The sequence below is a fragment of the Pocillopora verrucosa genome, chromosome 14 (genome assembly GCF_036669915.1).
Source record: "Pocillopora verrucosa isolate sample1 chromosome 14, ASM3666991v2, whole genome shotgun sequence".
NCBI classification, from domain to species: domain Eukaryota; kingdom Metazoa; phylum Cnidaria; class Anthozoa; order Scleractinia; family Pocilloporidae; genus Pocillopora; species Pocillopora verrucosa.
In genome coordinates this window covers 6,484,649-6,508,109 of record NC_089325.1, presented here as the reverse complement: position 1 = coordinate 6,508,109, position 23,461 = coordinate 6,484,649, and the positions used below count along the sequence as shown (strand labels likewise).

Below are 23,461 nucleotides of genomic sequence, written 5' to 3'. Positions count from 1 at the left end.
CTTCCTACGCAAACATTATTTTAGCAGCTGCTTATCACGAAAACAAAATTGCGTGAGTAACTGCGTGACAAAGCGTAACTATACCCAGTCCTTCTCAAGTGAAACAGGTCTTGACACCAAGATGGCGGATTAGACGAAAAATCTGAAATGCCTTATCGTTTTGTTTTACGTGATTTTACCCGTATTTCAGCCTACAGACGTCCTCTTTGGGTCGAATTGATAGGCAGAAATTATTCGACAAATCTCGAAGTCAAATCTACGGACGAAGGGTATCACATTCAGCGGTTATTTCAGGGAATCATTCGAGGCGACCGTGGAAGTTTAGCGCAAGCCATAACATTGGTGGAAACTCTTCATCCCATAAAATATCACCAGGCACAGAAACTGCTCTCCAGGGTTGTTAAACATTCAAAACATGCACCTCCATTCTCAAATGGCCAGCCGTGCTCCTTCAGGATTGGTTTATCAGGCCCCCCAGGAGGTGGAAAATCTACATTTATTGAGACTTTTGGGAATTTTCTAACCAACGGAAAGCATCGGGTTGCTGTTTTGGCAGTGGATCCTTCATCCTCTACTACAGGTGGTTCCTTACTGGGCGACAAGACACGAATGACAGAGTTGTCACGAAATCTCAATGCGTACATCAGGCCGTCCCCCTCATGTGGAACGCTGGGTAATCTCAAATTTTCCTAGAGCTGCCTTAATGTCAAAAATCAGATAAAGAGCAAGTGCCTCCTCATAGGTGTCTGCCCAGGTGGCCATAATTTTTCTGAGATCTCACCCAACATTGCAGTAAAGATTGCGACAACAACAACATTAAAGATGTAGTCAACTATGATGATGATGATAATCAAACACCTCGGTTACATCATCTCATAACTAATTTACAAGGAAGTGTGTAGCAGCTAGAGGGGAGAACTAACAATCAGTTCTTAGGAGTTAAAGGTTCAAGATGTTGACAATTTAAAAATGAAATAATAACTTTCACTTTGGCTCTCAACAAGTTCATATCAAACCACAGTCTCTAATATACCCATTTGGTAAAAGCCCAGAATTAAGTCCCCTGGAGCTCACTAGTGCATTTGTGCTACTATAGGAAAAAATACATATTCTGATCTTTTATAACTTTATGCTTGTAGGTGGTGTAAACCGGAGCACAAATGAAGCCATTCTTCTTTGTGAAGCTGCTGGTTATGACACTGTCTTGGTAGAAACAGTGGGAGTTGGACAATCAGAAATTGCTGTTGCCTCCATGGTAGACATGTTTGTTCTTCTTATTCCACCAGCTGGTGGTGATGAACTCCAAGGAATCAAAAAAGGCATCGTGGAGATGGCAGATCTTGTGTTGGTCAATAAATGTGATGGAGAACTTGTTATTCCAGCTCAGAGAATACAAACAGAGTACATCAGTGCTCTGAAATTGTTAAAGAAAAAGTCAGCTCAGTGGAATCCACCGGTATGATTAACCCTTTACATCCTAACATCAGTCTGTGTACTCTCCACACTGTTCTGTATACACTTCCTAGGGTGCTGACAAGGAGAATTTGTCTAACAATCAAGAGCTTCTTTAGTTCATGATCATTTCCTTTATTCTCATGACCCTAATGTGTGATTCAGGGATGATATTGAGTTGAGAAATTAGATGCTAATCACTCTTAGGAGTCAGAGGATTTTAACTTACATTTTTTGGTATTCATGCAGTTCTTCTTCTTTCTTTTTATGATTTATTTTGTTAGGTCACTTAATGAGATGAGATTTTCAATAGCAAATAGTTGTTGTTATTTTCACCATTTTTATAAGAAGTTGACAAACATTTTTTATTGTAAATTATATATTATTTTTACCTAATTTTGTACTTTCAGGTTCTCCGTGTTTCATCCAGAACTGGTGATGGTATTGAGAAAGCTTGGGAAACTATGCAGCAGTATTACAATATTATGGTTGAAAATGGTGAACTTGAACAAAGACGTTGTAAACAGCATGTTGTCTGGATGTGGAATCATATCAGAGAACAAATCATGGGAAGATTTAAATCGAATCCTGAAGTTCAAAGAGAAATTTGTAACTATGAAAAATTAGTAGCAGATGGGGAAGTCACACCAGGAATGGCAGCTGATGAGCTTCTTAAAATATTCTCACATTCATCTAGTACATGAGTTCCATCTTCTCAGAGGTTGCCCTTTGTCTGCTCTTTCAGGAGAATCTTTCATTAACCCTTTAACTCCCATGAATGACCAAGCTAGAATTTCTCCTCACAATATGAATACAATATCAAGAAGATGAGTGATGAGAATACAGTAAATTATCAACTAGGGGATTATTAGCTTATCCAATATCAAATTCTGCAAACTAACACCTTAAGAATTATATGGTTGACAGTAAGGAGAATTACTAATGAGATCTTTGGAGTAAAAGGACTACTAAGACATTTCTAGCACAAGAAGTGCAACAAAGATTTCTTATGGAGCATAAAGGCTATTTATATTTCAGGCTCTCAAAATATCACAGGAAACAAAACAAAAATATAATATTTAAATGCTTACAGTTTGTTTGAATACTTGAAATACATTTCAGTGGTTCTATTATTTTGGGAATGGCAATATGGAAGGTGTGGATCTTGTTCTGTGATCATGTTTAAAAACCTTTCTCTACACTTGGAAAAAATACCATGAACACAAACTATCCTGTTGAAAAAAATTTATGTCTCTGCAAGAAGAACTCCTGACTTCTAGATTCTTTTGATTTTAATTTGCAATGAGGCATTCTTTTTCATGTGAGTTTAGCGAGAATCAGTGTTCAACCAATCTGACAAAACTTCAGATTCTGGATAATTTGGCAGTAAACGATTTGTACAGTATGCCTAATCACGATTTATGTTGGTCTCAGTGAAACTGCCATGAAATTGACTTCTCTCAAAGTGTTGATCTTTCCTGCAAGATTTTCAATTTCTGGTGCAAGTTACAAGTGTACCAAGCTGATCATGGAATAAGATGACAGGCTGGGGATTTGAAATTTGTAATCCTGGTACTTGCTGAGGGGTGAAGAATTATTTGCCCCTTTTTGGCTGATTATTTATAAAAGAGTGTTTAGGGACTATCAGAAAGCGTCCATCAGAAAAAAGAGTTGCCCAAGTTGCTGACCAGATTGCAAGAATTTCGCAGCCACCATAGAATATTCATCTAGGGCAATAGGAGAACTTTATATGCCATGCATTATCCGTTTTTTCCTACTCGAGTGCCTCTTCTGTGGAATTCGGTGCGGATATGCCAAACACCGCCCAAAAAAACACCCTTCATCATCTTTGTCTAGTCAGCGGACTGCCGAACAAGCGTACAATATTTGCCATTCCTCAAGTGATTACATCTCGCCGCCCTAACAAATGTTCTGCCTTTTGATCTGGCGTAGTGTGCTAATTATGCGTATTGCCAATTGCTTCCGTTCTGTTAGCTAGTTAGGCGGCTATATCTGTACGCATCGGAGTGATTTCCGAGTGATGGAGGACATCTTCTCTGCTTCGCGTGAAGGCAATCTTCGATTTGTGAAGACATGGCTCGAAAACACTTCGAACGATTTGAATCAAGGGTAAGCAGACAGTGTCAACAGTTCTATTAAAGTGAAAAAGCTGTCAGCTTTGTTTGAGAAAAGAGTGACAAGCAGTTAAGAAGGCGAATAATCACTTCGTTTTCGCCATTTACCCTTACTTCAGTTTCAGCTTCCAGACTTTGCCTTTACGCTACTCCTGGACAACATGATCCGTCGACGTGCATTGTACTTTTTGATCTGTTTATGTGTTTGGGATATATTTAGTGTTTAAGAGAGAGAACGATTCAGCTTTGAACGTGTGAGTTCTGTGTGAATTACATTTTCTTATCCTTTAAGTTGTGAATTTATCATCTTATTTTAATACAGAGATGATCACGGTTTTACTCCCTTGTTATGGTCAGCAAGAGAAGGCCAAACCGCAGTATTTGATCTACTTTTATCAAGAGGCGCACGGATCACTGCTTTAAACGATGGCGGGGATAATGGCTTACATTTGGCGGCCAGCAAAGGCAACAAGGAAATTATACAAAGGGTGAGACTGCGTCTTGGTCATCAAACTTGAAAATTATCAGGTTTCTGCGGGCAACACATGTAAACATGACCTGTTTAGCGAAGTAATTTTCGTCCAAGGAACTTAACGCCGTAGTCGTAAAGTAAACAACAGATCAAATCAGTGTTTTGTGATGTAAACTTGGATGAGGTTAAACAAATGAGTTGTTCTCTTTGTTGTGCAAATTGAATGACACCCTGTTCAATAGCGGATAACTCAGCGCAGTAGATACACGTACACTGTAACACTTTTAAATTGCAATTTGATTTTAACTGAAATTTAACTGATGTGCTTATCTAATCTGTGAAACTAAGGACATAAATGATAGGGTAGGAATATCAGACTGCTATTAATAGACCGTTTTATTAATATTATACAATTAATAATATACAATAACTTCTGTCTGAGTCAGTTTTACCTTTCCGTTTTATACTCAAGTACCAAGTCAGTGCCTTTGATTTTTGGAAAACTTATTCTTCCTCTAATTGTTTAAAATTCAGAATTTAATTCCCACCCTCTCAAACTCTTTAACCCCATAAATCCCGGGTTCTGATCGCCAATTCTCCCCTCAAGCTGCTAAACATTATCTTGTCAATTAGTTGTGAGAATTTGTTGTTAGATCAAGATAATAACTTCTACTTGATAAGTCTGAGTATTCTCATTACCTGTTTGCTGGATAATGTATGGGTATTGTAGGGAGAAGTTACATATTAATCACTACTGGAAGTTAACCCTTTGACCCTTAAGAGAGACTAGCTCTGAATTACACATAAGCACATGATTGTTAACCAAATTCTCCTTGTCAGCACCTTGGGAAGTGTGTAGAGAGCAGTATAGAGAAAATGGATGATATTATCGAGGTATAAAGTGTTAAAATTGTTTACTAATTCCCATAATTGTTTACTCCTATAGCTCTTGAAAAATAAATGTCCTGTTAATGGGGTCAATAATCATGGAAATACGCCACTCCATTATGCCTGCTTCTGGAATTCTGAAGAATGTGCAGAGGTAAGGTATTGGAAAGCCCAGGGGCAGATGATGTTTATCCTAAAAAATTAATTTTTTGGCTAGTCCTGAGAATTTAGCTTTACCTTCAAACAATTTCCCCTCGTTTATGCCTTTTTTTTATTCTTGTTATTGACCAAAATTGTTTAAAGTGCATTGATAATATTGCAAGCATGCAATGATTAACAACCTGGCCACTCCTGAGTACCAATGGATGAACAAATAAATTGGTTAGGAAAGTTGAAAGTGGACCAGGTTGTTCATGCCTGTAGCAATCAAATTGTGTCAGCTTAGTGAGGTAGAAATTGTTCTACCCTTGACATCTTGCCACATCTTATGCTAAAATCTGGCATATAATGCACCCACTGATTTGAAGCTTCAACATCCTCCCTCCCGAATGCCTATGTAACCCACAGGCATTTGACTGTTGTCTGTGATCAGGAGGGAGGGGGGGTGGGTAATTTTAACCTTGTTTGGGTGGGGCAGAAATGTTTTCATGTTTTGTTGGAGGAGTCTATGAGTAAAGAGTCTGCGTGAGTCTCTGCGAGTCTTCATGAGTAAATGGCTCAGAAAAGACAACTTTCACATTGTGGAATAATGCTTACTTGCAAAAACCCAATAGTGGCAGCAATAATTGATATGTGACTTTGCCAGATGATTTTGTTTTCATTGATCACACAAAGAATGGTTTAACCCTTCAACTCCCAGCTCAAATTTGTAATTCTCCTTACTGCCAACCATACAATTCTTGTAATGTTAGTTCAGAAAATTTAGTATTGGATCAACTAATTATCCCCGAACTGATATTTTTCTTTATGCTCATCACTTATCTGGTTGATGTTATATTGATATTGTGAGGAGAAATTCTGTCTTGCTCACTCATGGGAGTTAAAGGGTTAACATTGGGTGGGTATTTGATTGCAATTTTGGCCTCGGAGGCAGGGGTTCAAATGAGCCAATCTTCAAAGGTGCAAATGCCAAACACAGGGGTTACTTGGGATGGGAATGTTAAAACTCTGAATTGATTTACACATAATTTTGTTGTTACCAAGAATTACTAAAGCATTGTCTATACTTAGACCCTCTTAAGATTTTGCAGCCATTTATATACCTAATGGTAATTGCAGTGGCTGTAAGATCAAATCTACTTCCACCAAAAGAAATGAGATTGATTTGGGCATATTCAAGAAACCACGCACACTCATCATACAGGGGTACTTTTTGGCAGTGTCACCTAGGTTGTCACGAAGCATCAGCTGCAGGCAAAATTGGCTAGATTGCTGGCTAGGGAACAAAATTTCGTCACCAGGCTGGGTCTCTAGCTCAGCCATCTTTGAGGCACATCACTTGAAATTTCAGCCAGCAGCTTAATTTTGTAGCTACAAACCTGCTATTCTAGGAGATGTAAAGCAATTGTCTCTACATTTATGTTTTCTTTCATAGGAGCTAGTCAAGAGAGGTGCTTTGGTATCACAGTGCAATAAATACGGGGAGACCCCACTTGATAAATGTAAACCTTTCCTGGCAGAAATTTTAAGAGGTGAGATGGTTAATGTTCAAATATTGTTTTAAGTGGTGATTGAAGGTTACCAACCAAACCAGATTCCTCTGTTTTTATTAAACAACAATCAACTGTTTCCCTTGCTCCTCAGACTTGGCAGCACAACTTGGACAAGATCTCAAAAGAATTCCTTACAAAGGTGACTTTTCTAAAAGTATTATTCCTACAAACACAATTTAAGATTCTCTCAAGCTAGACTTTGCATGATAGTTAGGTGTACAAATTCTTCCATAAACATCTGGAATTGGAAAGTGCTTGATTCATGTCTCACTATAGTCATTTGGTCATCTTACAGATAGCCGTTCAAAGCATGGAAAAAAAGATGGTGAGACAGAAAGATGTTTTCTGCAGTTTGACATGAACTTGACATTGATAAAGATTACCTAATCCAGTTGAGGTGTACTGGTTTTGACTTGCACACCATATATATCTGATTTCCTTACATTAACTGCAATTTTACAGTAATTTGTGTTTTTAATTGGTTCAATTTACAGATTTACGGGACATTAAGTCCAGACTTTCCTGGATTCAACCCAAGGAAATTGATTTGGCAACAAAATTAAGCAAAACAGTGACTGGCGAGGTATTTAGACAGTATTTAGTTAGATCAATAAAACTATTTTAAGTATTACTTCAATATGTAGACTCTCTGTTTTGAATTGTATCTTTAGGCTGTAAACACCAGCTAGATTTGAAGCAATGAAATTTTTAGGTGTTTGATTTGTCATAAAGGTCACAAAGTCACAGACAAATCAGTAAAAAATTGACAAATTTTAAAAATCTCAGGAGAACAAACTTTGTGATCATAAATTCCAGTCAATGGTTCCTGGTTATCTGTTTTGTATTCATCAAATGTGATGTCTTGACCATTTTACCACCTGACTGCTTCATATGTAATAGATAAAATCAATTACTTACTAGATCTCTGGGCCCATTTGTTTAAAGGCTGATTAGCACCAACCCAGGGTTAAAATTTAAATCCAGGATTCTTTATTTTTATATTCAAAAGCCTTTTAGGAAAAATTTTCCCTCTTCTTTTCAGAACATTCAATGATCAAATTGTAAGCAAAACAATTTGAAGTGTTTTCTTTTGAGCTTTCAGAACTGAAATGATGTCGAGCTGTATGAAAATTTCACACTTATCCTGGGTTATCTTAACCCAGCTTGGAACAACCCAGCCCTGTAAAATGAACATGTAACTTATTGCAGTTGTAATGTTGGCTTATTATTTTTTCAGGTATGGAAAGGGAAGTGGAATGATCTCAATATTATTGGCAAAAAACTTGCCATTAGAATGGTCAACAAAAGAATATCAAGAGATTTCAGTGAGGAATACTCAAAATTAAGGTAAATTAATTGAAATATTTGTATAATTATTTGTTAGGGGGTGTTAATGGATTAGAACACATAGTCATAGCTCATAGCTCATAGCCCAGGTGAGAGAAGTCCAGAGAAGGGCTGTTGTCAGTAGTAGTGACAAGAGATTTTGACAACCAGAGCAGAAGTCATCAACAGAGTCAAGTGAGGAGTTATTGTCAGTCAGTGTGTTAACCCTTTAACTCCCAGTTCAAATTTATAATTCTCCTTACTGTCAACTATACAATTCGTATAATGTTAGTTCTGAGAATTTAGTACTGGATCAACTAATTATTCTCAAGTTTATATTTTTCTTTATTCTCATCACTTATCTGATTGATATTGTATCAATATTGTTAGGAGAAATTCTGCCTTGGTCACTCATGGGAGTTAAAAGGTTAAGTCCAGTTCACTTAGACAGATTTATCAGACCATTTCATTTCTCATGGTTCAATTAAAACTTCCTTTTGGTTTTCAGAATATTTTCCCATCCAAATGTCCTACCAGTAATTGGTGCAGTGAATGACTCCAAGGACCTGATAGTTCTTTCACAGTATCTTCCATTTGGTTCACTTTACAATGTTTTACATGAAGGAACAGGTGAGAGAAAAGGCTCCTCTAAAGCTAGTATATTCAAGGCAATAAGACACTGTAACACATTGTGAAGTCAAATCACATCTACAGCAATTTGCTTCATGGTTCTTGAATAATTTCTGTAAAATATTCATCCTTGCCAAAGATTCTTGTCCCCATGACAAGTAACACAATTTCAGTCTGGTTTGAATTTGTGCACCTATCAAAATCATAAGTTGACTTGTTTTGGAAAAAGCAGATGCAAAGGTGTTTGTTACAGAGGCCTGTGATGATCACAGTTGCCTTTTTTGCCTTTTGTATCTGGGATTTAAAAAAGAAAAAAACATACATCTTCACGATGCTTAAGATTTATCTGTTACTATTCAAACTTGGCGATGAATGTTTCAGGAAAAAAATCCCAACTAGTAAAGCCCCTTGTGCAATAAATTATTTGTAGATATTAAGCAATTGCATTTTCTAAGACATCAAATTTGTGATACCGACAGGAATTATCGTGGACCATGAGCAAGCAATGAAGTTTGCATTGGATATTGCCAAAGGAATGGAATATCTACATTCTTTGGACCAGCTTATTCCAAGGCTGTACCTCAAAAGCACACATGTCATGGTATGTATTATGTGACTCCCTTGAATAGGATGAGAATCTATCATTAGTTTCTGCTTCGGTTCTGATGAGATATGTATAACATTTTTCTAAAGACAACTCCATCAATGTATTCATGTTATGTTTGGAGATAATCATGTTTTTTGTCCATCTCTATTCCTCTTGTGAAGTAGAACTTGTAATCTGCTTTATTTTTTATAGATTGATGATGATCTCACAGCAAGAATAAGTATGGCTGATTACAGATTTTCCTTCATGAATCTTAGCAAGATTGAAAGTCCAAACTGGATGGCCCCAGAAGGTAATATGTTCAAATCAGGAATTATCTGTGTCACAGAAATGTTGGAAAGACATGAAATTTAGTTCCTACATCATTTTCCAGGTCTAGATAGTCATGGAGTTTGAAAATTAGTCATGGAATTTTAAATTATTAAAAGAGTGCAGACCCTGCTAGGCTTGAAAAGAAGAGAAATAGTTAATGTTTAATTTAGAAATTAATGTGGGTATTGTTAACTGTCAAGACCCCTCCCTGCTGATTTTCAGGAGCAGCTGTAGTTAAAAGATGTTTCATTTTTCACAGAATTCTAACTCACTGTGCATCCTCTAGTATTACAGAAGAGCCCTGAAGAAGTTGATCAACGCTCAGCAGACATGTGGAGTTATGCCATGATCCTTTGGGAGCTAGTTACAAGAGAAGTGCCTTTTGGTCATTTGTCACCCATGGAAGTTGGCATGAAGGTGATCAATGTTCAATTACATTCTTGGACTGTACATTCAGCAATTCAGATCAGAACGTTCTTTGGTTACTTCACAGCACTCTCTGGCTAAATTTCTTTGGCCTGAGCAAGTTTCTATGTTGATGTGGAGATGAATCTCTTGATACATAACCCTATCTAAATTAATTTCCTAGTCATCAATATTTCCTGTGCTGCTAATTTGTTTAAGATAATTAAATTGTTTAACCTTATCAATTGCAGGTTGCACTTGAAGGTTTAAGACCATCTGTTCCACCTGGTGTATCTACACAGATGGCAAAGCTTGTGTCAATCTGTTGGAATAATGATCCAACCAAGAGACCCCGGTTTGATCAGATTCTTCCAATTCTAAACAAGATGGCCCAATGAGATTTATGCAGCATAATCCTAGAATAGTAGATTATAAAATAGTTATCACATAGAATGATGTCCCCATGCGATTGTGGGTTCTTTTTTGTTGTTGTTATTTTGTGACATATGGAAGAAAGCTTTGTGAGCATCAAAGAGGATCCCAGCAACACAGTAGTCAATATTGTGATATAATTATTTGTTTGTATGTAGGGTTGTCTGTACAGGTGAACCTCTGAAGTTAGGATCTGAGTGTAACAAGAGGTGAATGATAGCTGTTGTCAATTCATCAATTATCTTTTCAATTTTCTAACAAAAGTATCAAATTGTGTGGAAACCTGCCATACTGCGCCTCTTACAAGTCAATAACATGTAACTTCTCCAAAAGTAGACTGGCTATGAGAAGTTGGAGAACAACCCCTCTCCCCCCCTCTCCCCCCCCCCCTCTCCCCCCCCTTCCACCCCTGCCCCTTTTAAGGGTGGATTGTTTGTCACAACAGTTAGATTTCCGATTTCCGTGACAGGAAAAACTGGTTTGTGTGACAGGAATTCGAAATAAACGTGACCCAACTCCTTTAAACTTAGCAAAAATTTTATACAATATTTCTATTGACCTTTATACTAGACATATTTTGTAAAAATTTACTTTTATATCCGTAATGAATGACGTAATCTTGACTGTTATTATGTACAAAGATAACTTAAGCAAGTAAACGTAAATTCAAATAAACTCTTTAACGTCCATACTTTCAATTCTAAGGTTTCTCTTCGACAATTTGTCTCTGAAATCTGTGGTTAACTGAAGTAGTTTCAAGGAAATGTCAATTTTTCCCTTGGGCAGTATAATATCTTTTTCCCCCCAGAACTAGAAAATCCTAGCATTCAATTCAACTTTGTGTCCATAACAGGCACACCAGTTAAATCTATTTGAAGGATTGTGATAGATCCCACAGGACTACCAACTTACATGCAAACTCTGAGCAGATTTGTGAGTAAAGGAATAGAGACTATGGCGAGCAGTAGAATTCAGAAGGTATAGAATATTTAAATCTGAATTCTAAACAGCTGAAAAGAAAGTGTGTCTCAATGGGAAGTGTAGTGCATTCAGAGTACTCAACTGTTTGGCGACACAGTTAATCAGTGTGTAAGTTCTCCGTGTGATCAAAATAATCCTAAAAAAGATAGGCCCAGAATAAAGAAAACCTTTGAATTTTGAATTGCCTGCTGCTTTCGTGTTTAATCCTCATAACCACTTCACTGATGAATGTAGAGCAGCCAAGAGCGAGAATTCGCTGTCATATCGTTGGAATGGCAGTCAACCCTTTGCCCTTAGAGTGACTTTTGCTAACATCTAATTTATCCTTACGAATCACGCGAACTAAGCGCAAAGCGGAGTCACACTCGCCGAGCGCAAGGCCTCCGCTTCTCTAAAAAACGCTATTAAACAGCACCTGTTTTGCAGGCTACACGAGTTTGAGACAGCTAAACCTTTTTAACAGAGGTGTTGTCCCTCTTGGAGGAAGCATATGATAAAGATTTTGCGAGAAGATCAGATCAAAACTTCATTGATAATAAAGTATGTTCTGAGTGTGAAACTAAGAAATTAGAATTCAGTGATCATCGAATCCTTCAGTCTCTTGTGCAGCATTCAACCCTTTAACTCAATTAGTAGGGGATTTAAACAAACCTTCTCAGAACTTTAATACACAATTATCCAAGCAGATAAAGAGAATAGCCAAGTTTATCAGATTTAGGTAACACCTTGTGAAGTTGACATGATAACCCAATATCTACAGCAGATATTGGGTTGTATTAAAAACTAGATCATTAGATAATGCAATTAAAGAATTTTCATTGGCTTAGCCATCATGGCTTATGAGCCATTATACCAAGCGCGCGCGTGAAGACGAGTTAACCGGAAGATGTGCGCTATATGTTATGAATGCTTCGTTTTTCATCTTAACTTAGTAATGGTGATGCGCTCTTTAAGAGTTATAAGAATGATTGAAAATTATCGGTAGAATGCAACCACAAAACCTAATTTTCCGAAGCATTAGCTAACCAATAAGATTTTATCTTTAGGAAATTCTTTCATCCAAGCTCCCGTAGCACAGTTGGTTAGAGCGTCGTACTTATAAGCAGTACAGGCGCTGTCCGCCGAGGGTGCTGAAGTAATGCGAAGGTCGGGGGTTCGAGACCCCCCGGGAGCAAAGGAATTTTTTTTAAAAGACCACATTAGAAATGCAGTAACTTGGATCGCGCATTAATGAATTCCACATCACCACTTCTGTTTTAGGGCATAGTTAATCGAGGGGATTATTAACTATGTTTAGGGTTTGGAAGGAGAAAAGCTTCCAGCGGAAATGTTTCTACATTTACCGTTTCATCTCTTCCAAAACAACTAAAATTTTCAGATCTTCTACGTTCAGGGACTGAATGGCACTTAAAATCCACCAGTCTTTTTTTCAAGAAAGGCTCTGGTTGCAGGAGCATTTACAAGATCACGATTGAGCATAAAATATCATGAAATGATCGGTGAGAGATCTTAGGATGAAAATTTTGGCACATCCGAACTTTTCACACTTTCTGATTCTCACCTTAATCTTTGAATGGGAGCATTTTCACAAGAAACCGCTTTTTCCTTGACGAAAATATTAGCGCCAATTTAACCCAGTAAAGAAAAAAAATTCTTAAGGATCAGTTACCAAATTGTAAAGATTGTAATCTGTGGTGAAAATCAAATGCGAAGATTGTTTGATCTTTCTGCATCTCAAGTGAGCTATTCCATCATTTTCCCGGGAGAATAAATCTTTTCTTTAAAAACCTTTTCAGCATCTCTAAACTTAACTTCTTTTTATTTCAATTATTGTCTACCCTACACTCGACATATTCGCGTGAACCAACTGTTTGTATCCCTTTTGTAGCCGTTCAGTAAGTAACTGAAACGATGCGCAATTGGAAAATGACGCGCTACCGTGGCGCTGTTTAATATTTCGCTCATTTTTTACTCATTGAACGCGTGGAACACGCCAGAAACCTGAATCATAATTTGCCATCCTTAAAAGTTCTATCATTTCATTACTCTAATTAAATCAATAAGAACAAAAATGAAATTTTCACTTCAGCGTTTGAAGATATCAAAAACGCCTTTACTTGGAGTTTCTAACACTAATGACTATCTCTGCTTTTTGCACTTATGATACAACTTTGCCATCATTTTTGATTTCCAAAAGTAAATTCGATCAGGAACGATGTTTCATTACTCAGAACCCTGACGGTTGTGATAATAGAACTTTATGCAGTTCGCACGAAATAACCGTTTTCTTACACGCAGCAACATTTTGACACCTCCCAATTAAAATCGAAGATAATTGTTTTTTAAGACATAAGGTGCGAATAAATGCAGAACAAGGGGAAATAACTCACACGATGAAAAGGAAGTGAATATCAAAGAGGTGAGATTTAATTTCCTAATTAAGTCAGTAACAGAGTTATTGTATGGAAAGTTTTGTCGCCCCGCCTTAATTTATAACGACGCGCGTCATGGGCTATTTAAAGGAATCAACGTCGTAGACCGTCATTTCATTCTTACTTGCGAAAGAAGCTTACTGCACGAGTTGTTCACTACTAAACCCCTCTTTAAACTGATAATTTGTCATGTCCAGCATGAACTCAGGAAAAGGAATCAAAAGATCGGCTCCGAAAAGCGAAGGTAGGGTGCAGCGATAGACGTGTGAGGTCGAAAACTCCTTTACTTCTAAAGAGTAATCCATTTACGATTAATATATGATGGTGAAAACAGAATTGAGTGCAGTATCACTGCTGTTTAGAGTGCTAGGCTTATGTCTAGCAACTTTGATCGGTCAAATTTAAGCTTTTCGATGGATCGTCAAACCAAAAATATAAATTTTCTGGGTATTACAAGGAAGCTTAGAATTTAAAACTTCACAGCGCGGTTTATTACCAAGACCTTGCTAGCTACATATAAAAACTTTCCAGTTGTTAGTCTCTTTTTCCCTTTGATTATAAATTTCTTGAGCTCTGACTGAATATTTATTGACATGCAAAGAGAACGAAGCTAATTTAACCATATGTCATTCAGCTAGCTCATGATGAAGACTAACTAACTAGATGTGTAATAAGCGGTAACACTAACATGTCTTTTTTCTTTTCAGGTGACAGATCACGTCAAAGACGCCGAAGAACAGCGTTTACCGACGAACAGTTGGATCGGCTGGAAGAATCGTTTGCGAATGAAAGATTCCCAGGCATCAAGATACGCGAGAATCTTGCAGGAGAACTTAACATCGGGGAGGACAGAATTCAGGTAAGATATTCAAATTCCTGTCACGATCTTCACCCCACGACACTGAACAACAAGGGAGCAACCTGAAAGAAAACTGTAAACCACGGTATACTTTAAAATTCGTGAGAGCCCTGCTGGTCCGTTAGACCGTTTTTATGGAATAGATTTAGTGAATTCTGGCATTTTCCTCTCAAAAAGTTCGTGGATGGTCAAAATCAAATTATACATGATCCAGAAGTTGACAAGTTTCCATTCAGTCTTCCGGTAAATTGAGCAACTTATACCGCATTCACACCAACACTACAACACGATTTAAGCTGTTTTGTTGAACACTACTTTTCTTTAAACATTTTTTTAAAGGAATTGCCTTCACTGATGTTTGTTAACTATAAGTGGAGTTTATTTTTTACTTTTCTGTTGCTTATTTTTATTCACTTTACCTGGCTTGGCTCATCGTGTTTTGCTGGTGTCAAAAGGGCATTAACCTTCCTGTAGTCTTCCGGTTAATCATGATTAATTTGAGTCATAATTCTTTAGCTGTATATGGAATAGTCGTGATAACCCAAGTAGACTACGCGTTCTTTTTCTTTTTCTGCGATGTTCTGGTCGCGCAAGTAAAAATGAAATAAGCGAGACAAAAATTTATGTTAGTGTGCTGCGTAAAAATTTCAGATTCCGCACGCGAGCTAACTTCAAAATGGAGGGGTTGCACGTGGCCTATAATGGGAAAACTATTTGCAGAGTAATTGTGAGATTTTTCTCAACAAAACCTCTTTTATCTTCAGGTCTGGTTTCAGAACCGTCGAGCTAGATGGCGTAAACATGAAATAAAAAACAAACCCGCTCCAGTTGCCACTGCTTCAGAGATGCACTTAGACAACCGAGATTTCAGTGCGCGTACAATGTTTCAAGCATCATCTGCCATTATACCACACAGTCCGCTGACCCAAACGTCTTTCACGCCGTGGAGCCCATTTTATCATCCGTTTACAACAAGCGCTTCCTGGTTCCCACCCGGCGGGCTTCTCGGCCTGGAGTATTCAAACATGTCCTGTGCTGCTTCTCAAGATTCTAGCAAGACTTTTTTTCCAAATCCACGCGGATATGTTCCAACACATCTCTCGTCCAGACCCATTCCTTCACCAGACAGCAGCGTCACCTCTAAGCCCAAGCTACATTCCTCCTCTGACTCGGACAGTGATGGAGGCCGTCACTCTGTCGATGATTATCAAGCCGCTGCTACTTTAGCATCGTTTTTTCAGCGAGAAAATTAAAACAATGAATTAAATAAATAATTCAAGATACTGCATCCAGTTACATCAATATTTTTTAAGGCTTTTAGTTTAGCATTGTCAGTGCACACGCAATTCGATTTGCCTTTTTAGACGGAGTGGAAAATTCTTTTTTGTGTCTGTCGAATTTCATTTAAGAGTTTCGTTGTTGAAGGAGATTTTAATGAAAGAGCAATGGAATCGTTACTGTACTTTCTCATATGCAACAAAATAAAGTTTGCTAGAATGAATAGTTTTGTTTGTTGAGTCCCATAGCAGTTAGCATCTGGATATTGTGATAGTAAATTAATTGTCTTGGGTTCGGAATTAGTACTAATTTTCACCTTGCGGACTCCCCCTTTGCACGTCTACCAAGTTTTCCCGATACCACCTTCGTGAGGGGGGGCTTCCTGAAGTAAAACAAGTTCGCCCGCCTCGTCCTACTTCCGCAACGGGGCGAAACTTCCATAAATCGAACGGTGAGGACACTGGAAACTAGTTAGGGGTGACTCGTCACAATCCCTCTCTTGGCGAGGATGAAAAACCCAGAAGTCTCGGCGAAATTCCACTCGTCATCTATCACGCAGAAAAATGGCGTCCGTGAAGGAAAAAACGGCCAAGCGATTGCCATCTAAAACTGATACTACGGGAGAAAATACGAGTACTCCGACTGTGATAAACACATTTGCCAACGACGGTAGCTTTCTTGAACTTTTTAAGAAACGAATGGAAGCAGAGTCTCAAAAACTGCAGTCGAAATCTGAAAGTACGGTTGGGCAAAGTACAAGTTGTGAAAAGAAAGACGAAAAGACAGTGGACAAAGAATCGTGTACAAAGAGAGATAACGATGGAAAAGCTCCTGGGCCTTCGCTTCCATTAACACAGCAGGTCTGGTTTAGTGAGGAAAGAATGATAGAGTTGTAACTTTTATGGGGAAACATTCCTATGTGGAATGTTTCGTTTTGCGCGGCTGAACGAGAAAGATATATAATCTTAAATATCTCAAGAACCCTAAGGGTGACTAGCATCTAATTTCTCCCAACAATATCACCCCTGAATCACACATTAAAGTCATGAGAATAAAGGAAGTGACCACCAACGAAAGAAGCTTTTGATTGGTAAACAAATTCTCCTCGTCAGCACCTTAAGAAATGTATAAAGAACAGTATGGATAATATACATACTTATGTTAGGGTGTAAAGGGTTATTCTTCTCTTGTCTTATTTCAAAGTTGAAATTGTTTCAATTTTTTATAAGATTACAAGGGGTTGCACACCAACATTCTACATTGCAATGCACTTCCATTGCTTTTGTCAACAGATGAAAATAATTTTTAACTTTGATTTAGGAAGACTTGGCATTTTCGAACTTTGGGTACATACTCTTGCTTGTTGTCTGATCAAAACCATGCAGCTCGGATAGCATGTTTGTTTGTTTGGTTGAGTCAATGATATTTTTTATTGACCAAAAAATTGGGATTCAATTCACTAGTTGCAAGGTGGTTTTAATCATGTACAGAAGGAAAACATTTCAAGTGGGATTTACCAGCTGTTTGGGCTTGATGTTGTCTTATGGTATTAGTATTAATCTAACAAATCTAGGGTAAGAGGCAATTTACTGTTGGAAAGATGGGTGGTGCGTCACGGCAGATCCATGCAAAGAAAATGAAGAAGGACAAAGAAGCAGCTGAAGCAGTGAAAAAGGCTCAGGAAGAGGTGACAGAACACTACTTGTTAACTTATGTTAGTTAGGGTCTCTGCTTTTAATCTCACTTAAAATTAAATCTGTTTCCAAGATCAACTTAACTCTTTAACTCCTATGAATGACCAAGACAGAATTTCTCCTCACAATATCAATACAATATCTAACAGACATATGATGAGAATGAAGGAAAATATTAATTAGGGGATTATTAGTTGATCCAATACCAAATTCTCCAAACTAACATCACAAGAACTATATGGCAGACAGTAAGGAGAATTACTATTAAGATCTTGGGAGTAAAGGGGTTAAGTAGCTTCTTTTGATTACCAAGGTTACTTTAGCAAGAATGGGGTAGAGCCAGTTTACAGCAGGTCACCCCCTCCTTGAACTCTTTATTATTTATAAATATATTGTATTTGTATCTAGTACTTAATAAGGTCCCTGGGAAGACAGAGGACTACAGGAGTAAATTGTTTTACCAAAGTGTATGACACTGACTTGTTCACAGCTAGAACCCAGACCTTATATTTAAGAATCTAGAATCCAGTGGACCCTACTTGTGTTTCAGAACAATTCATCATCAGCCATCCAGTTACTATAAACCATTCCTTCATCATCATTCTGCCACTGTTACCATTTGTTTCCCTTAAATTTTTTATGCAACTTCCCCTTGGCTATAGCAATGTTGCTTAAAAAGCAAAGCAAGAACCATCCCAGCATAAATGAACATGGTTTATTGCCAACTTTTCAATCCTTGTTTGTTTGTTTTTCTTTAACAGGAAGAAAGCAAATCTTCAGCATGGAAAGCTTACATGGAGGAAGTTAAAAAATATAAAGAGATGAGTTGTTCAGATGATAGTGACAGAGTTACACCTCTTGTGAAATGACCCATGTCTAAAGATTCTCTGCATTGTAAAATTTAGGATAACATAATTAAATCTTTTCAAAATTATCAAACTATTAAATTCAAAAAGTCACTTTATTTCATCCTTTTGTAACCTGAAAATTAACTCTTCTAAGCAGTTTGTCATGTCTTGATCTCAAACCCTCAAGGAGAGAAACAAAGAGCCAGCTATTGAATTCATCCCATCATAGGTTTTAGGCTGTGGGTAGACGATTTAAACTATGGTGTACGGAGTGTTAAAATGTAGTATTTTGGTTAGGTTATGGATAGGTTTCAGCTAGTGTACTTGTGGTATGAATTGTGGATACAACACAGCTTGGGTATTGAGGTAGGGGAACTGAATATGCAATGTAGGATGGATCTATGATTTGCTCTTTTTCGCCAATTTTTCTTTGTTTCTCGTGCATCATTTAATCTGAATGGGAGCTAGGTTATTAATTACACTCTGATGTAAGTTTAGTTTGACTTTCCACAGAGTGGATACATACAGTGTATAGGCCTTTTATTTTGTCAAAGTTACAGGAAATGAACTCTACATACTTCTTAAGGGCAATTATCTTTTTATCCCCTAGTATAAGTCTTCAAAATTGTGTTTTACTTCTGATAAGTTTAGACCCTAAACTTTTGCAAATGTTCAATATTTAGGTACTTAATCTATTGAAATCTTTCTCAAGTTAAATTTCTTTTGTAATATTATTGCTTCCAGAAGGAAAACATAGGAAGGCTAGGTTGCCAGGTTGCAGCTTACATCATTCATACTTTCGCAATCTGGAGCTCAGTTTTGATGCTTAATTATTGTATTACACTCATTGCTCCCATAGAGATCACTTTCATTTTTGGGGGGATTGCATATTGTCTGTCATGTTATGTGATTACTTGCTTAATCACACTACATGATTGATTGTTATTGCCTGGTCAAACTATCAACCATATGTTTGTTCACTGTAAGAAGAAACACTTTGATATATAGATGTATTTGCATATTAAACACAGTAGCAGAAGTAGTTCTGTAAGGTATTTCAATATTTAAGATTCAGGGTCTTGTAAAATGTACACAGTGTCTGAGCTTTTCCAATGTTTGGAAATAAACTGCTTAGCATTTCTGTTTATTTGTGACCTTTTCTTAGCTTTAGCAGTACACAGGTACTTGCAAAAGCACCATTAGCCGTGCGTAACAAGTTGGCAATTACATATGTGTTTTACTTGCATGGCAGAGAGACCTTAATGGTTTGCTCTGCCTTTGGTAATGATGTGCCTGTTGTGTTGGTGAGGGTGAAGGGGCTGTGTGAGAAAGGGTGATTATCTTAAGATGTGAGTGGAGAGGATTACTAACAAGATAGTAAAATTAATCCTTCTTAGTTTTACCATCACCCTTTTTACAACACATGCAGCATAAAAATCTACATATTAATCGTATCACAATGAGAGTAACAGTTGCTACTGCTAACAGGAAGGCAATAACATCAAGTAAATAATACTGATACCAGGGGACCTTAAACACTTGGGCTTTGAGGTGCTTAGCTCCGCCATGTCTGAGTGTGTATTCTATCCAGTTGCAAGCTTCTTGAAGAGGTGTTTGTGAACGATCCCTCAACAAACCAGAAATGTGCTTTGCTTTTTCTTTAAATCTGTGGAAAGGGTAGATTTTTTTTAGCTGAGAAATTTTTTAAGTTATATGCTATATGACGTTTTTCCATATAATGAAAAAGAACAACCAACTGGTCATTATGCAATTAGTCAAGTCCAGTGCTGATGATGCAGCAACTACCATCAAATCATGGACTATCCCAAAATGGGTAGGTGTGAAACATGATCGCCAAGAAATTACTATTAATATAATCTATAGGTATTGATCATAATAAAACATTTGATTTTACAAAATGTACCACATTACACACCGTGATTCATTGATAACTTTCTCAATTGTTTCAAACAGCTTCACATCATTGTTGCTCTTATGATCCACAACTAAACCAATGCCTAAATGCTCTGCTTTCTTAGCATTACTATCCTGGTCTCCACCCAGTGGAAATGCCACTAATGGAACTCCATGATATGCAGACTCGTAAAGACTGTTGTGTCCCACATGGGAGACAAAAGCTTTGATGTCCTTGTGAGCCAGAAGATCATTCTGGGGTAACCAGTCCATAGCTTTGACATTTGAGCTGAGATCAGATGGGATGTAACCTACCAGAGAGAAAAAGGATTCATATCAGAGTCAAGTTCAAGATATTGAGTCCTTGGTCAGCAGTGCTGAGCTTTCCAATTGCAAACTGGTTGCACTCATTTTCCTTACTTGCAATTTACTTGTGGATAACATAAATTTTGTCTGCTGCTGATTGCTTGAATTTTCTCATTTACTCCAATTTGCTTTCCTGAGTTATCTGTTGCCATTTGCTTGCTGCATTTTCTTGGAATCGAGGTTTATTCATTGAAGTTACTTGCAGTTAACATGACTGTAATTTGTTTGGAGTAAGCATCAACATGTTGCTGTTTGATATACAGAGAAATGGAATGACAATTGCATTGATCAGATCAATTGATGAAATAAATGACTTTTTAAGAAGTAACTCAGATTGTAAGAGCAGATGGAAAATACATTTTCAATAACTCTAAAATTAATACCTTTAATTCTCCAAACAACTCTTTGTTTCAGTTTTCCAAACGCTGCAGCTAACATGTCTACTTTCTCCCTTCGAAGGCTGGATGCCACCATTGAACCAAAGGAACAAATGATAAAACCATGATCTCCTGAATTGCTGATAAATTCTTCTAAATCAGAGGGGAGAGGTTGAGCATCTTTCACATTCAGTGGTCCAATCATGATTTGGCCTGTCAAAGACATGTTGTGGAAAAATCTTTTATCTTTTATAATGTGTTATTTGACTAATTCTGGTTCTTAGATTTGGAATAGGAACTGAGACAAGATTGTGTCTTTACTGTTTAGGAACCTTGAAAAATCTTTGGAATCTTCAATTCCCTAATCCTTGGGTGCCAAATGTAATCAGGAAAAATTCTAAGCTAAATCCAGGTGCAATTAACTCTTGGGATAAGAATCTTATGCTCTTTCAACTCCTAAAAGTCTGTGACAATACTACCTCACTAGTAAATGGGAATTCTGAAATTAAACATATGTCATTTAATAGTTTTACCAGTAACTGATGTAGAGTTGTAATAGCTTGTGGTTGTAAAAATTTGATGAGAAAGAAGAAGTACTGTGAGCCACCCTAACATTTCCTACCTGGTAACAGAGGTTGGGGATATTCCAGCGCAAAATCTGCAAGTATCAACAGCAGTTCTACATTGGCAATGGCTTCTTCAAAGCTCCTTTCAACTACTATGTTGTACTTGAGTTTAAGAGCATTCATTGGCTTGTTAATTGCCATGCTGATAAATAGTTTCTGACCAAAGTAATATGCCAAATTTGTCACACGTTCCATGAAAGTCATTTTATCGGTAAATCTGGTTAACAGAACAGGAACATAAGAAAGTGGCATGGGTATCATGTGAAAAGAAGCAGCTGGGCCATTTGGAGACAAAGGCAACAACTCAACAAGGGGGATGTTGTGGCGTTCACCAAGTAATGCTGCACAGAAAGAGGTAGTATCATAAATGAGGAGGTCACAATCCTGTAGCTCTTTCAGAACTTCAGCAGAAGTTAAGGCACTTTCACACATAACTTGGAAGACATCTTTCATTTTGAACATCAGCTCTAGCATTTTCCCCTCCAGTTCAAGTGGTAACATAGTTTTCTCCATGAAGCCTGGTTCATATGGCACTTGGTAAATCTTGTGTGGCACTTTCTCACTTGGTTTGAATTTTTTAAAAGATGATGCAACAACCAGTACAACCTTTCAAAATCAAGTACATAGTTAAATAAATCACCTTTCTCATTAAATGTGTATTGATCTTGAAAAGAGAAATTTATCACTTTGGTCAGTCAAAAAGGGTTATATTGTTCGCAGGTGCCCAAAATTGAAAAAAAAATTCCTAATAACATTGAAATGAGACCATTAGTAATAATAATAATAGTAATAGCAAATAGAAAGAATTATTATTAGCACCATCATTAGTATTATTGTTTAATTGTAATAATCATAACTATTATCATCATAAATTGGTACATCCGTACGATAAATCTATAACAGAAAAAAAAAATATAGATTATCATCAAATCAGTGAGATAAACTTGTGTGAGCGTGCAGCGAGACTCGTGTTACGTAATTAAGTGGTTCACCTCGTGTCCCCTTGAGGCCAGTTCCTCTAAAACGTTCCTCGTGTTAATGTACTGTGATCCTCCTATAGCATGAAACCCTGCAATCCGTGCTGAAAAAGCCGAGTTGATAAATAGAAAAGCTAAAAGTAGCGTTGGTAGAGACAGTGTTATTGTCGAAAGCGTCGCCATGTTACGGTTTTCTCGCGTCGTCAAAGTTCACCTGGTTACCAGAGACCGCCCCGAGGAGAAAGGTCGCAAGTTATCGCCCCTTCCAAGTTGTCACCTTCGAGTTGTCGCCTTCGAGCTGTCGCTAATGAAGGAAGGACTTCTCCTAGTAGAATGTGTTAGATGAGGTGCGTGCTGAACCGGTCTTTAATGAAGTATCTTTTTAAAAAGCCTTGCTATGAACAAAAGCATTTGAAATGACGTCACCGTGGAATATTGTTTTCAAAGACATCGCTTCCGATATTATGCTTAAACGTTGTCGACGTTGTCACTTCCACGTTGTCAATTTTGACATGTTGTTTCTTTCATGTTGTTTTCCCCGCCTTTGTTCTCTGAAAAACTGCATACTCAATGGTTTTTTTTAGGTAGCAGCTTGACATCTCAGAAGCAGCAACCGCGTGACCATTTCAGATTCTTGAACCGTCTATCTTTGGACGAGCAGAGGGGTGAGGCGTCACTCTGTGGAAATGGTAAACTATAGCGCCCGCTAATTGGCTAGATCGAAAGTGATTATCAAGT

At 37.5% G+C, this 23,461-nt stretch overlaps 5 protein-coding genes and 1 non-coding gene across 6 annotated transcripts; 5 read left to right on the top strand and 1 right to left on the bottom strand.

The window, feature by feature from the left end:
• The first annotated feature begins 76 nt into the window (after nt 1-76).
• Nucleotides 77-2,544, top strand: LOC131794839 (methylmalonic aciduria type A homolog, mitochondrial-like). The gene is made up of 3 exons (XM_059112404.2): nt 77-673; nt 1,140-1,456; nt 1,863-2,544. Exons 1-3 carry the CDS (start codon nt 148-150, stop codon nt 2,154-2,156), a joined length of 1,137 nt encoding a protein of 378 aa, XP_058968387.2. The 5' UTR covers nt 77-147; the 3' UTR covers nt 2,157-2,544.
• A 785-nt stretch (nt 2,545-3,329) lies between these two features.
• On the top strand, nt 3,330-11,533 carry LOC131794784 (integrin-linked protein kinase-like). The gene is made up of 13 exons (XM_059112333.2): nt 3,330-3,582; nt 3,910-4,075; nt 5,006-5,101; nt 6,542-6,638; nt 6,751-6,798; nt 6,955-6,984; nt 7,154-7,242; nt 7,897-8,006; nt 8,494-8,615; nt 9,095-9,216; nt 9,415-9,514; nt 9,821-9,951; nt 10,191-11,533. The coding sequence occupies exons 1-13, from the start codon at nt 3,494-3,496 to the stop codon at nt 10,335-10,337; spliced, it is 1,347 nt and encodes a 448-aa protein (XP_058968316.2). The 5' UTR covers nt 3,330-3,493; the 3' UTR covers nt 10,338-11,533.
• An 882-nt stretch (nt 11,534-12,415) lies between these two features.
• Trnai-uau (transfer RNA isoleucine (anticodon UAU)) lies at nt 12,416-12,526 on the top strand. The gene is made up of 2 exons: nt 12,416-12,453; nt 12,491-12,526. It is a non-coding gene; the product is annotated as a tRNA-Ile (tRNA).
• Nucleotides 12,527-13,805: 1,279 nt separating this feature from the next.
• On the top strand, nt 13,806-15,935 carry LOC131794902 (pituitary homeobox x-like). The gene is made up of 3 exons (XM_059112472.2): nt 13,806-14,028; nt 14,492-14,643; nt 15,408-15,935. Exons 1-3 carry the CDS (start codon nt 13,974-13,976, stop codon nt 15,894-15,896), a joined length of 696 nt encoding a protein of 231 aa, XP_058968455.2. The 5' UTR covers nt 13,806-13,973; the 3' UTR covers nt 15,897-15,935.
• Nucleotides 15,936-16,461: 526 nt separating this feature from the next.
• On the top strand, nt 16,462-19,610 carry LOC131794809 (telomerase RNA component interacting RNase-like). Its single transcript, XM_059112367.2, has 3 exons — nt 16,462-16,781; nt 17,495-17,608; nt 18,377-19,610. Exons 1-3 carry the CDS (start codon nt 16,485-16,487, stop codon nt 18,482-18,484), a joined length of 519 nt encoding a protein of 172 aa, XP_058968350.2. The 5' UTR covers nt 16,462-16,484; the 3' UTR covers nt 18,485-19,610.
• Nucleotides 19,611-19,736: 126 nt separating this feature from the next.
• On the bottom strand, nt 19,737-23,151 carry LOC131794834 (UDP-glucuronosyltransferase 2B1). Its single transcript, XM_059112400.2, has 5 exons — nt 22,739-23,151; nt 21,743-22,352; nt 21,127-21,333; nt 20,400-20,688; nt 19,737-20,129 (listed from the first exon to the last, which is right to left on the bottom strand). Exons 1-5 carry the CDS (start codon nt 22,904-22,906, stop codon nt 19,847-19,849), a joined length of 1,557 nt encoding a protein of 518 aa, XP_058968383.2. The 5' UTR covers nt 22,907-23,151; the 3' UTR covers nt 19,737-19,846.
• Nucleotides 23,152-23,461: the final 310 nt, after the last annotated feature.

Coding starts and splice junctions, on each gene's coding strand:
- LOC131794902 (XM_059112472.2), top strand. CDS start 13,974: ATGTCCAGCATGAACTCAGGAAAAGGAATCAAAAGATCGGCTCCGAAA. Junction 14,029..14,491: donor ATCGGCTCCGAAAAGCGAAG/GTAGGGTGCAGC, acceptor TTTTCTTTTCAG/GTGACAGATCACGTCAAAGA. Junction 14,644..15,407: donor TCGGGGAGGACAGAATTCAG/GTAAGATATTCA, acceptor TTTTATCTTCAG/GTCTGGTTTCAGAACCGTCG.
- LOC131794809 (XM_059112367.2), top strand. CDS start 16,485: ATGGCGTCCGTGAAGGAAAAAACGGCCAAGCGATTGCCATCTAAAACT. Junction 16,782..17,494: donor CGCTTCCATTAACACAGCAG/GTCTGGTTTAGT, acceptor TAACAAATCTAG/GGTAAGAGGCAATTTACTGT. Junction 17,609..18,376: donor TGAAAAAGGCTCAGGAAGAG/GTGACAGAACAC, acceptor TTTCTTTAACAG/GAAGAAAGCAAATCTTCAGC.
- LOC131794839 (XM_059112404.2), top strand. CDS start 148: ATGCCTTATCGTTTTGTTTTACGTGATTTTACCCGTATTTCAGCCTAC. Junction 674..1,139: donor CCCCTCATGTGGAACGCTGG/GTAATCTCAAAT, acceptor TTATGCTTGTAG/GTGGTGTAAACCGGAGCACA. Junction 1,457..1,862: donor CAGCTCAGTGGAATCCACCG/GTATGATTAACC, acceptor TTGTACTTTCAG/GTTCTCCGTGTTTCATCCAG.
- LOC131794784 (XM_059112333.2), top strand. CDS start 3,494: ATGGAGGACATCTTCTCTGCTTCGCGTGAAGGCAATCTTCGATTTGTG. Junction 4,076..5,005: donor ACAAGGAAATTATACAAAGG/GTGAGACTGCGT, acceptor TTACTCCTATAG/CTCTTGAAAAATAAATGTCC. Junction 5,102..6,541: donor ATTCTGAAGAATGTGCAGAG/GTAAGGTATTGG, acceptor TTTCTTTCATAG/GAGCTAGTCAAGAGAGGTGC.
- LOC131794834 (XM_059112400.2), bottom strand. CDS start 22,906: ATGGCGACGCTTTCGACAATAACACTGTCTCTACCAACGCTACTTTTA. Junction 20,689..21,126: donor AGTTGTTTGGAGAATTAAAG/GTATTAATTTTA, acceptor TCTCTCTGGTAG/GTTACATCCCATCTGATCTC. Junction 20,130..20,399: donor AAAGTTATCAATGAATCACG/GTGTGTAATGTG, acceptor CCCTTTCCACAG/ATTTAAAGAAAAAGCAAAGC.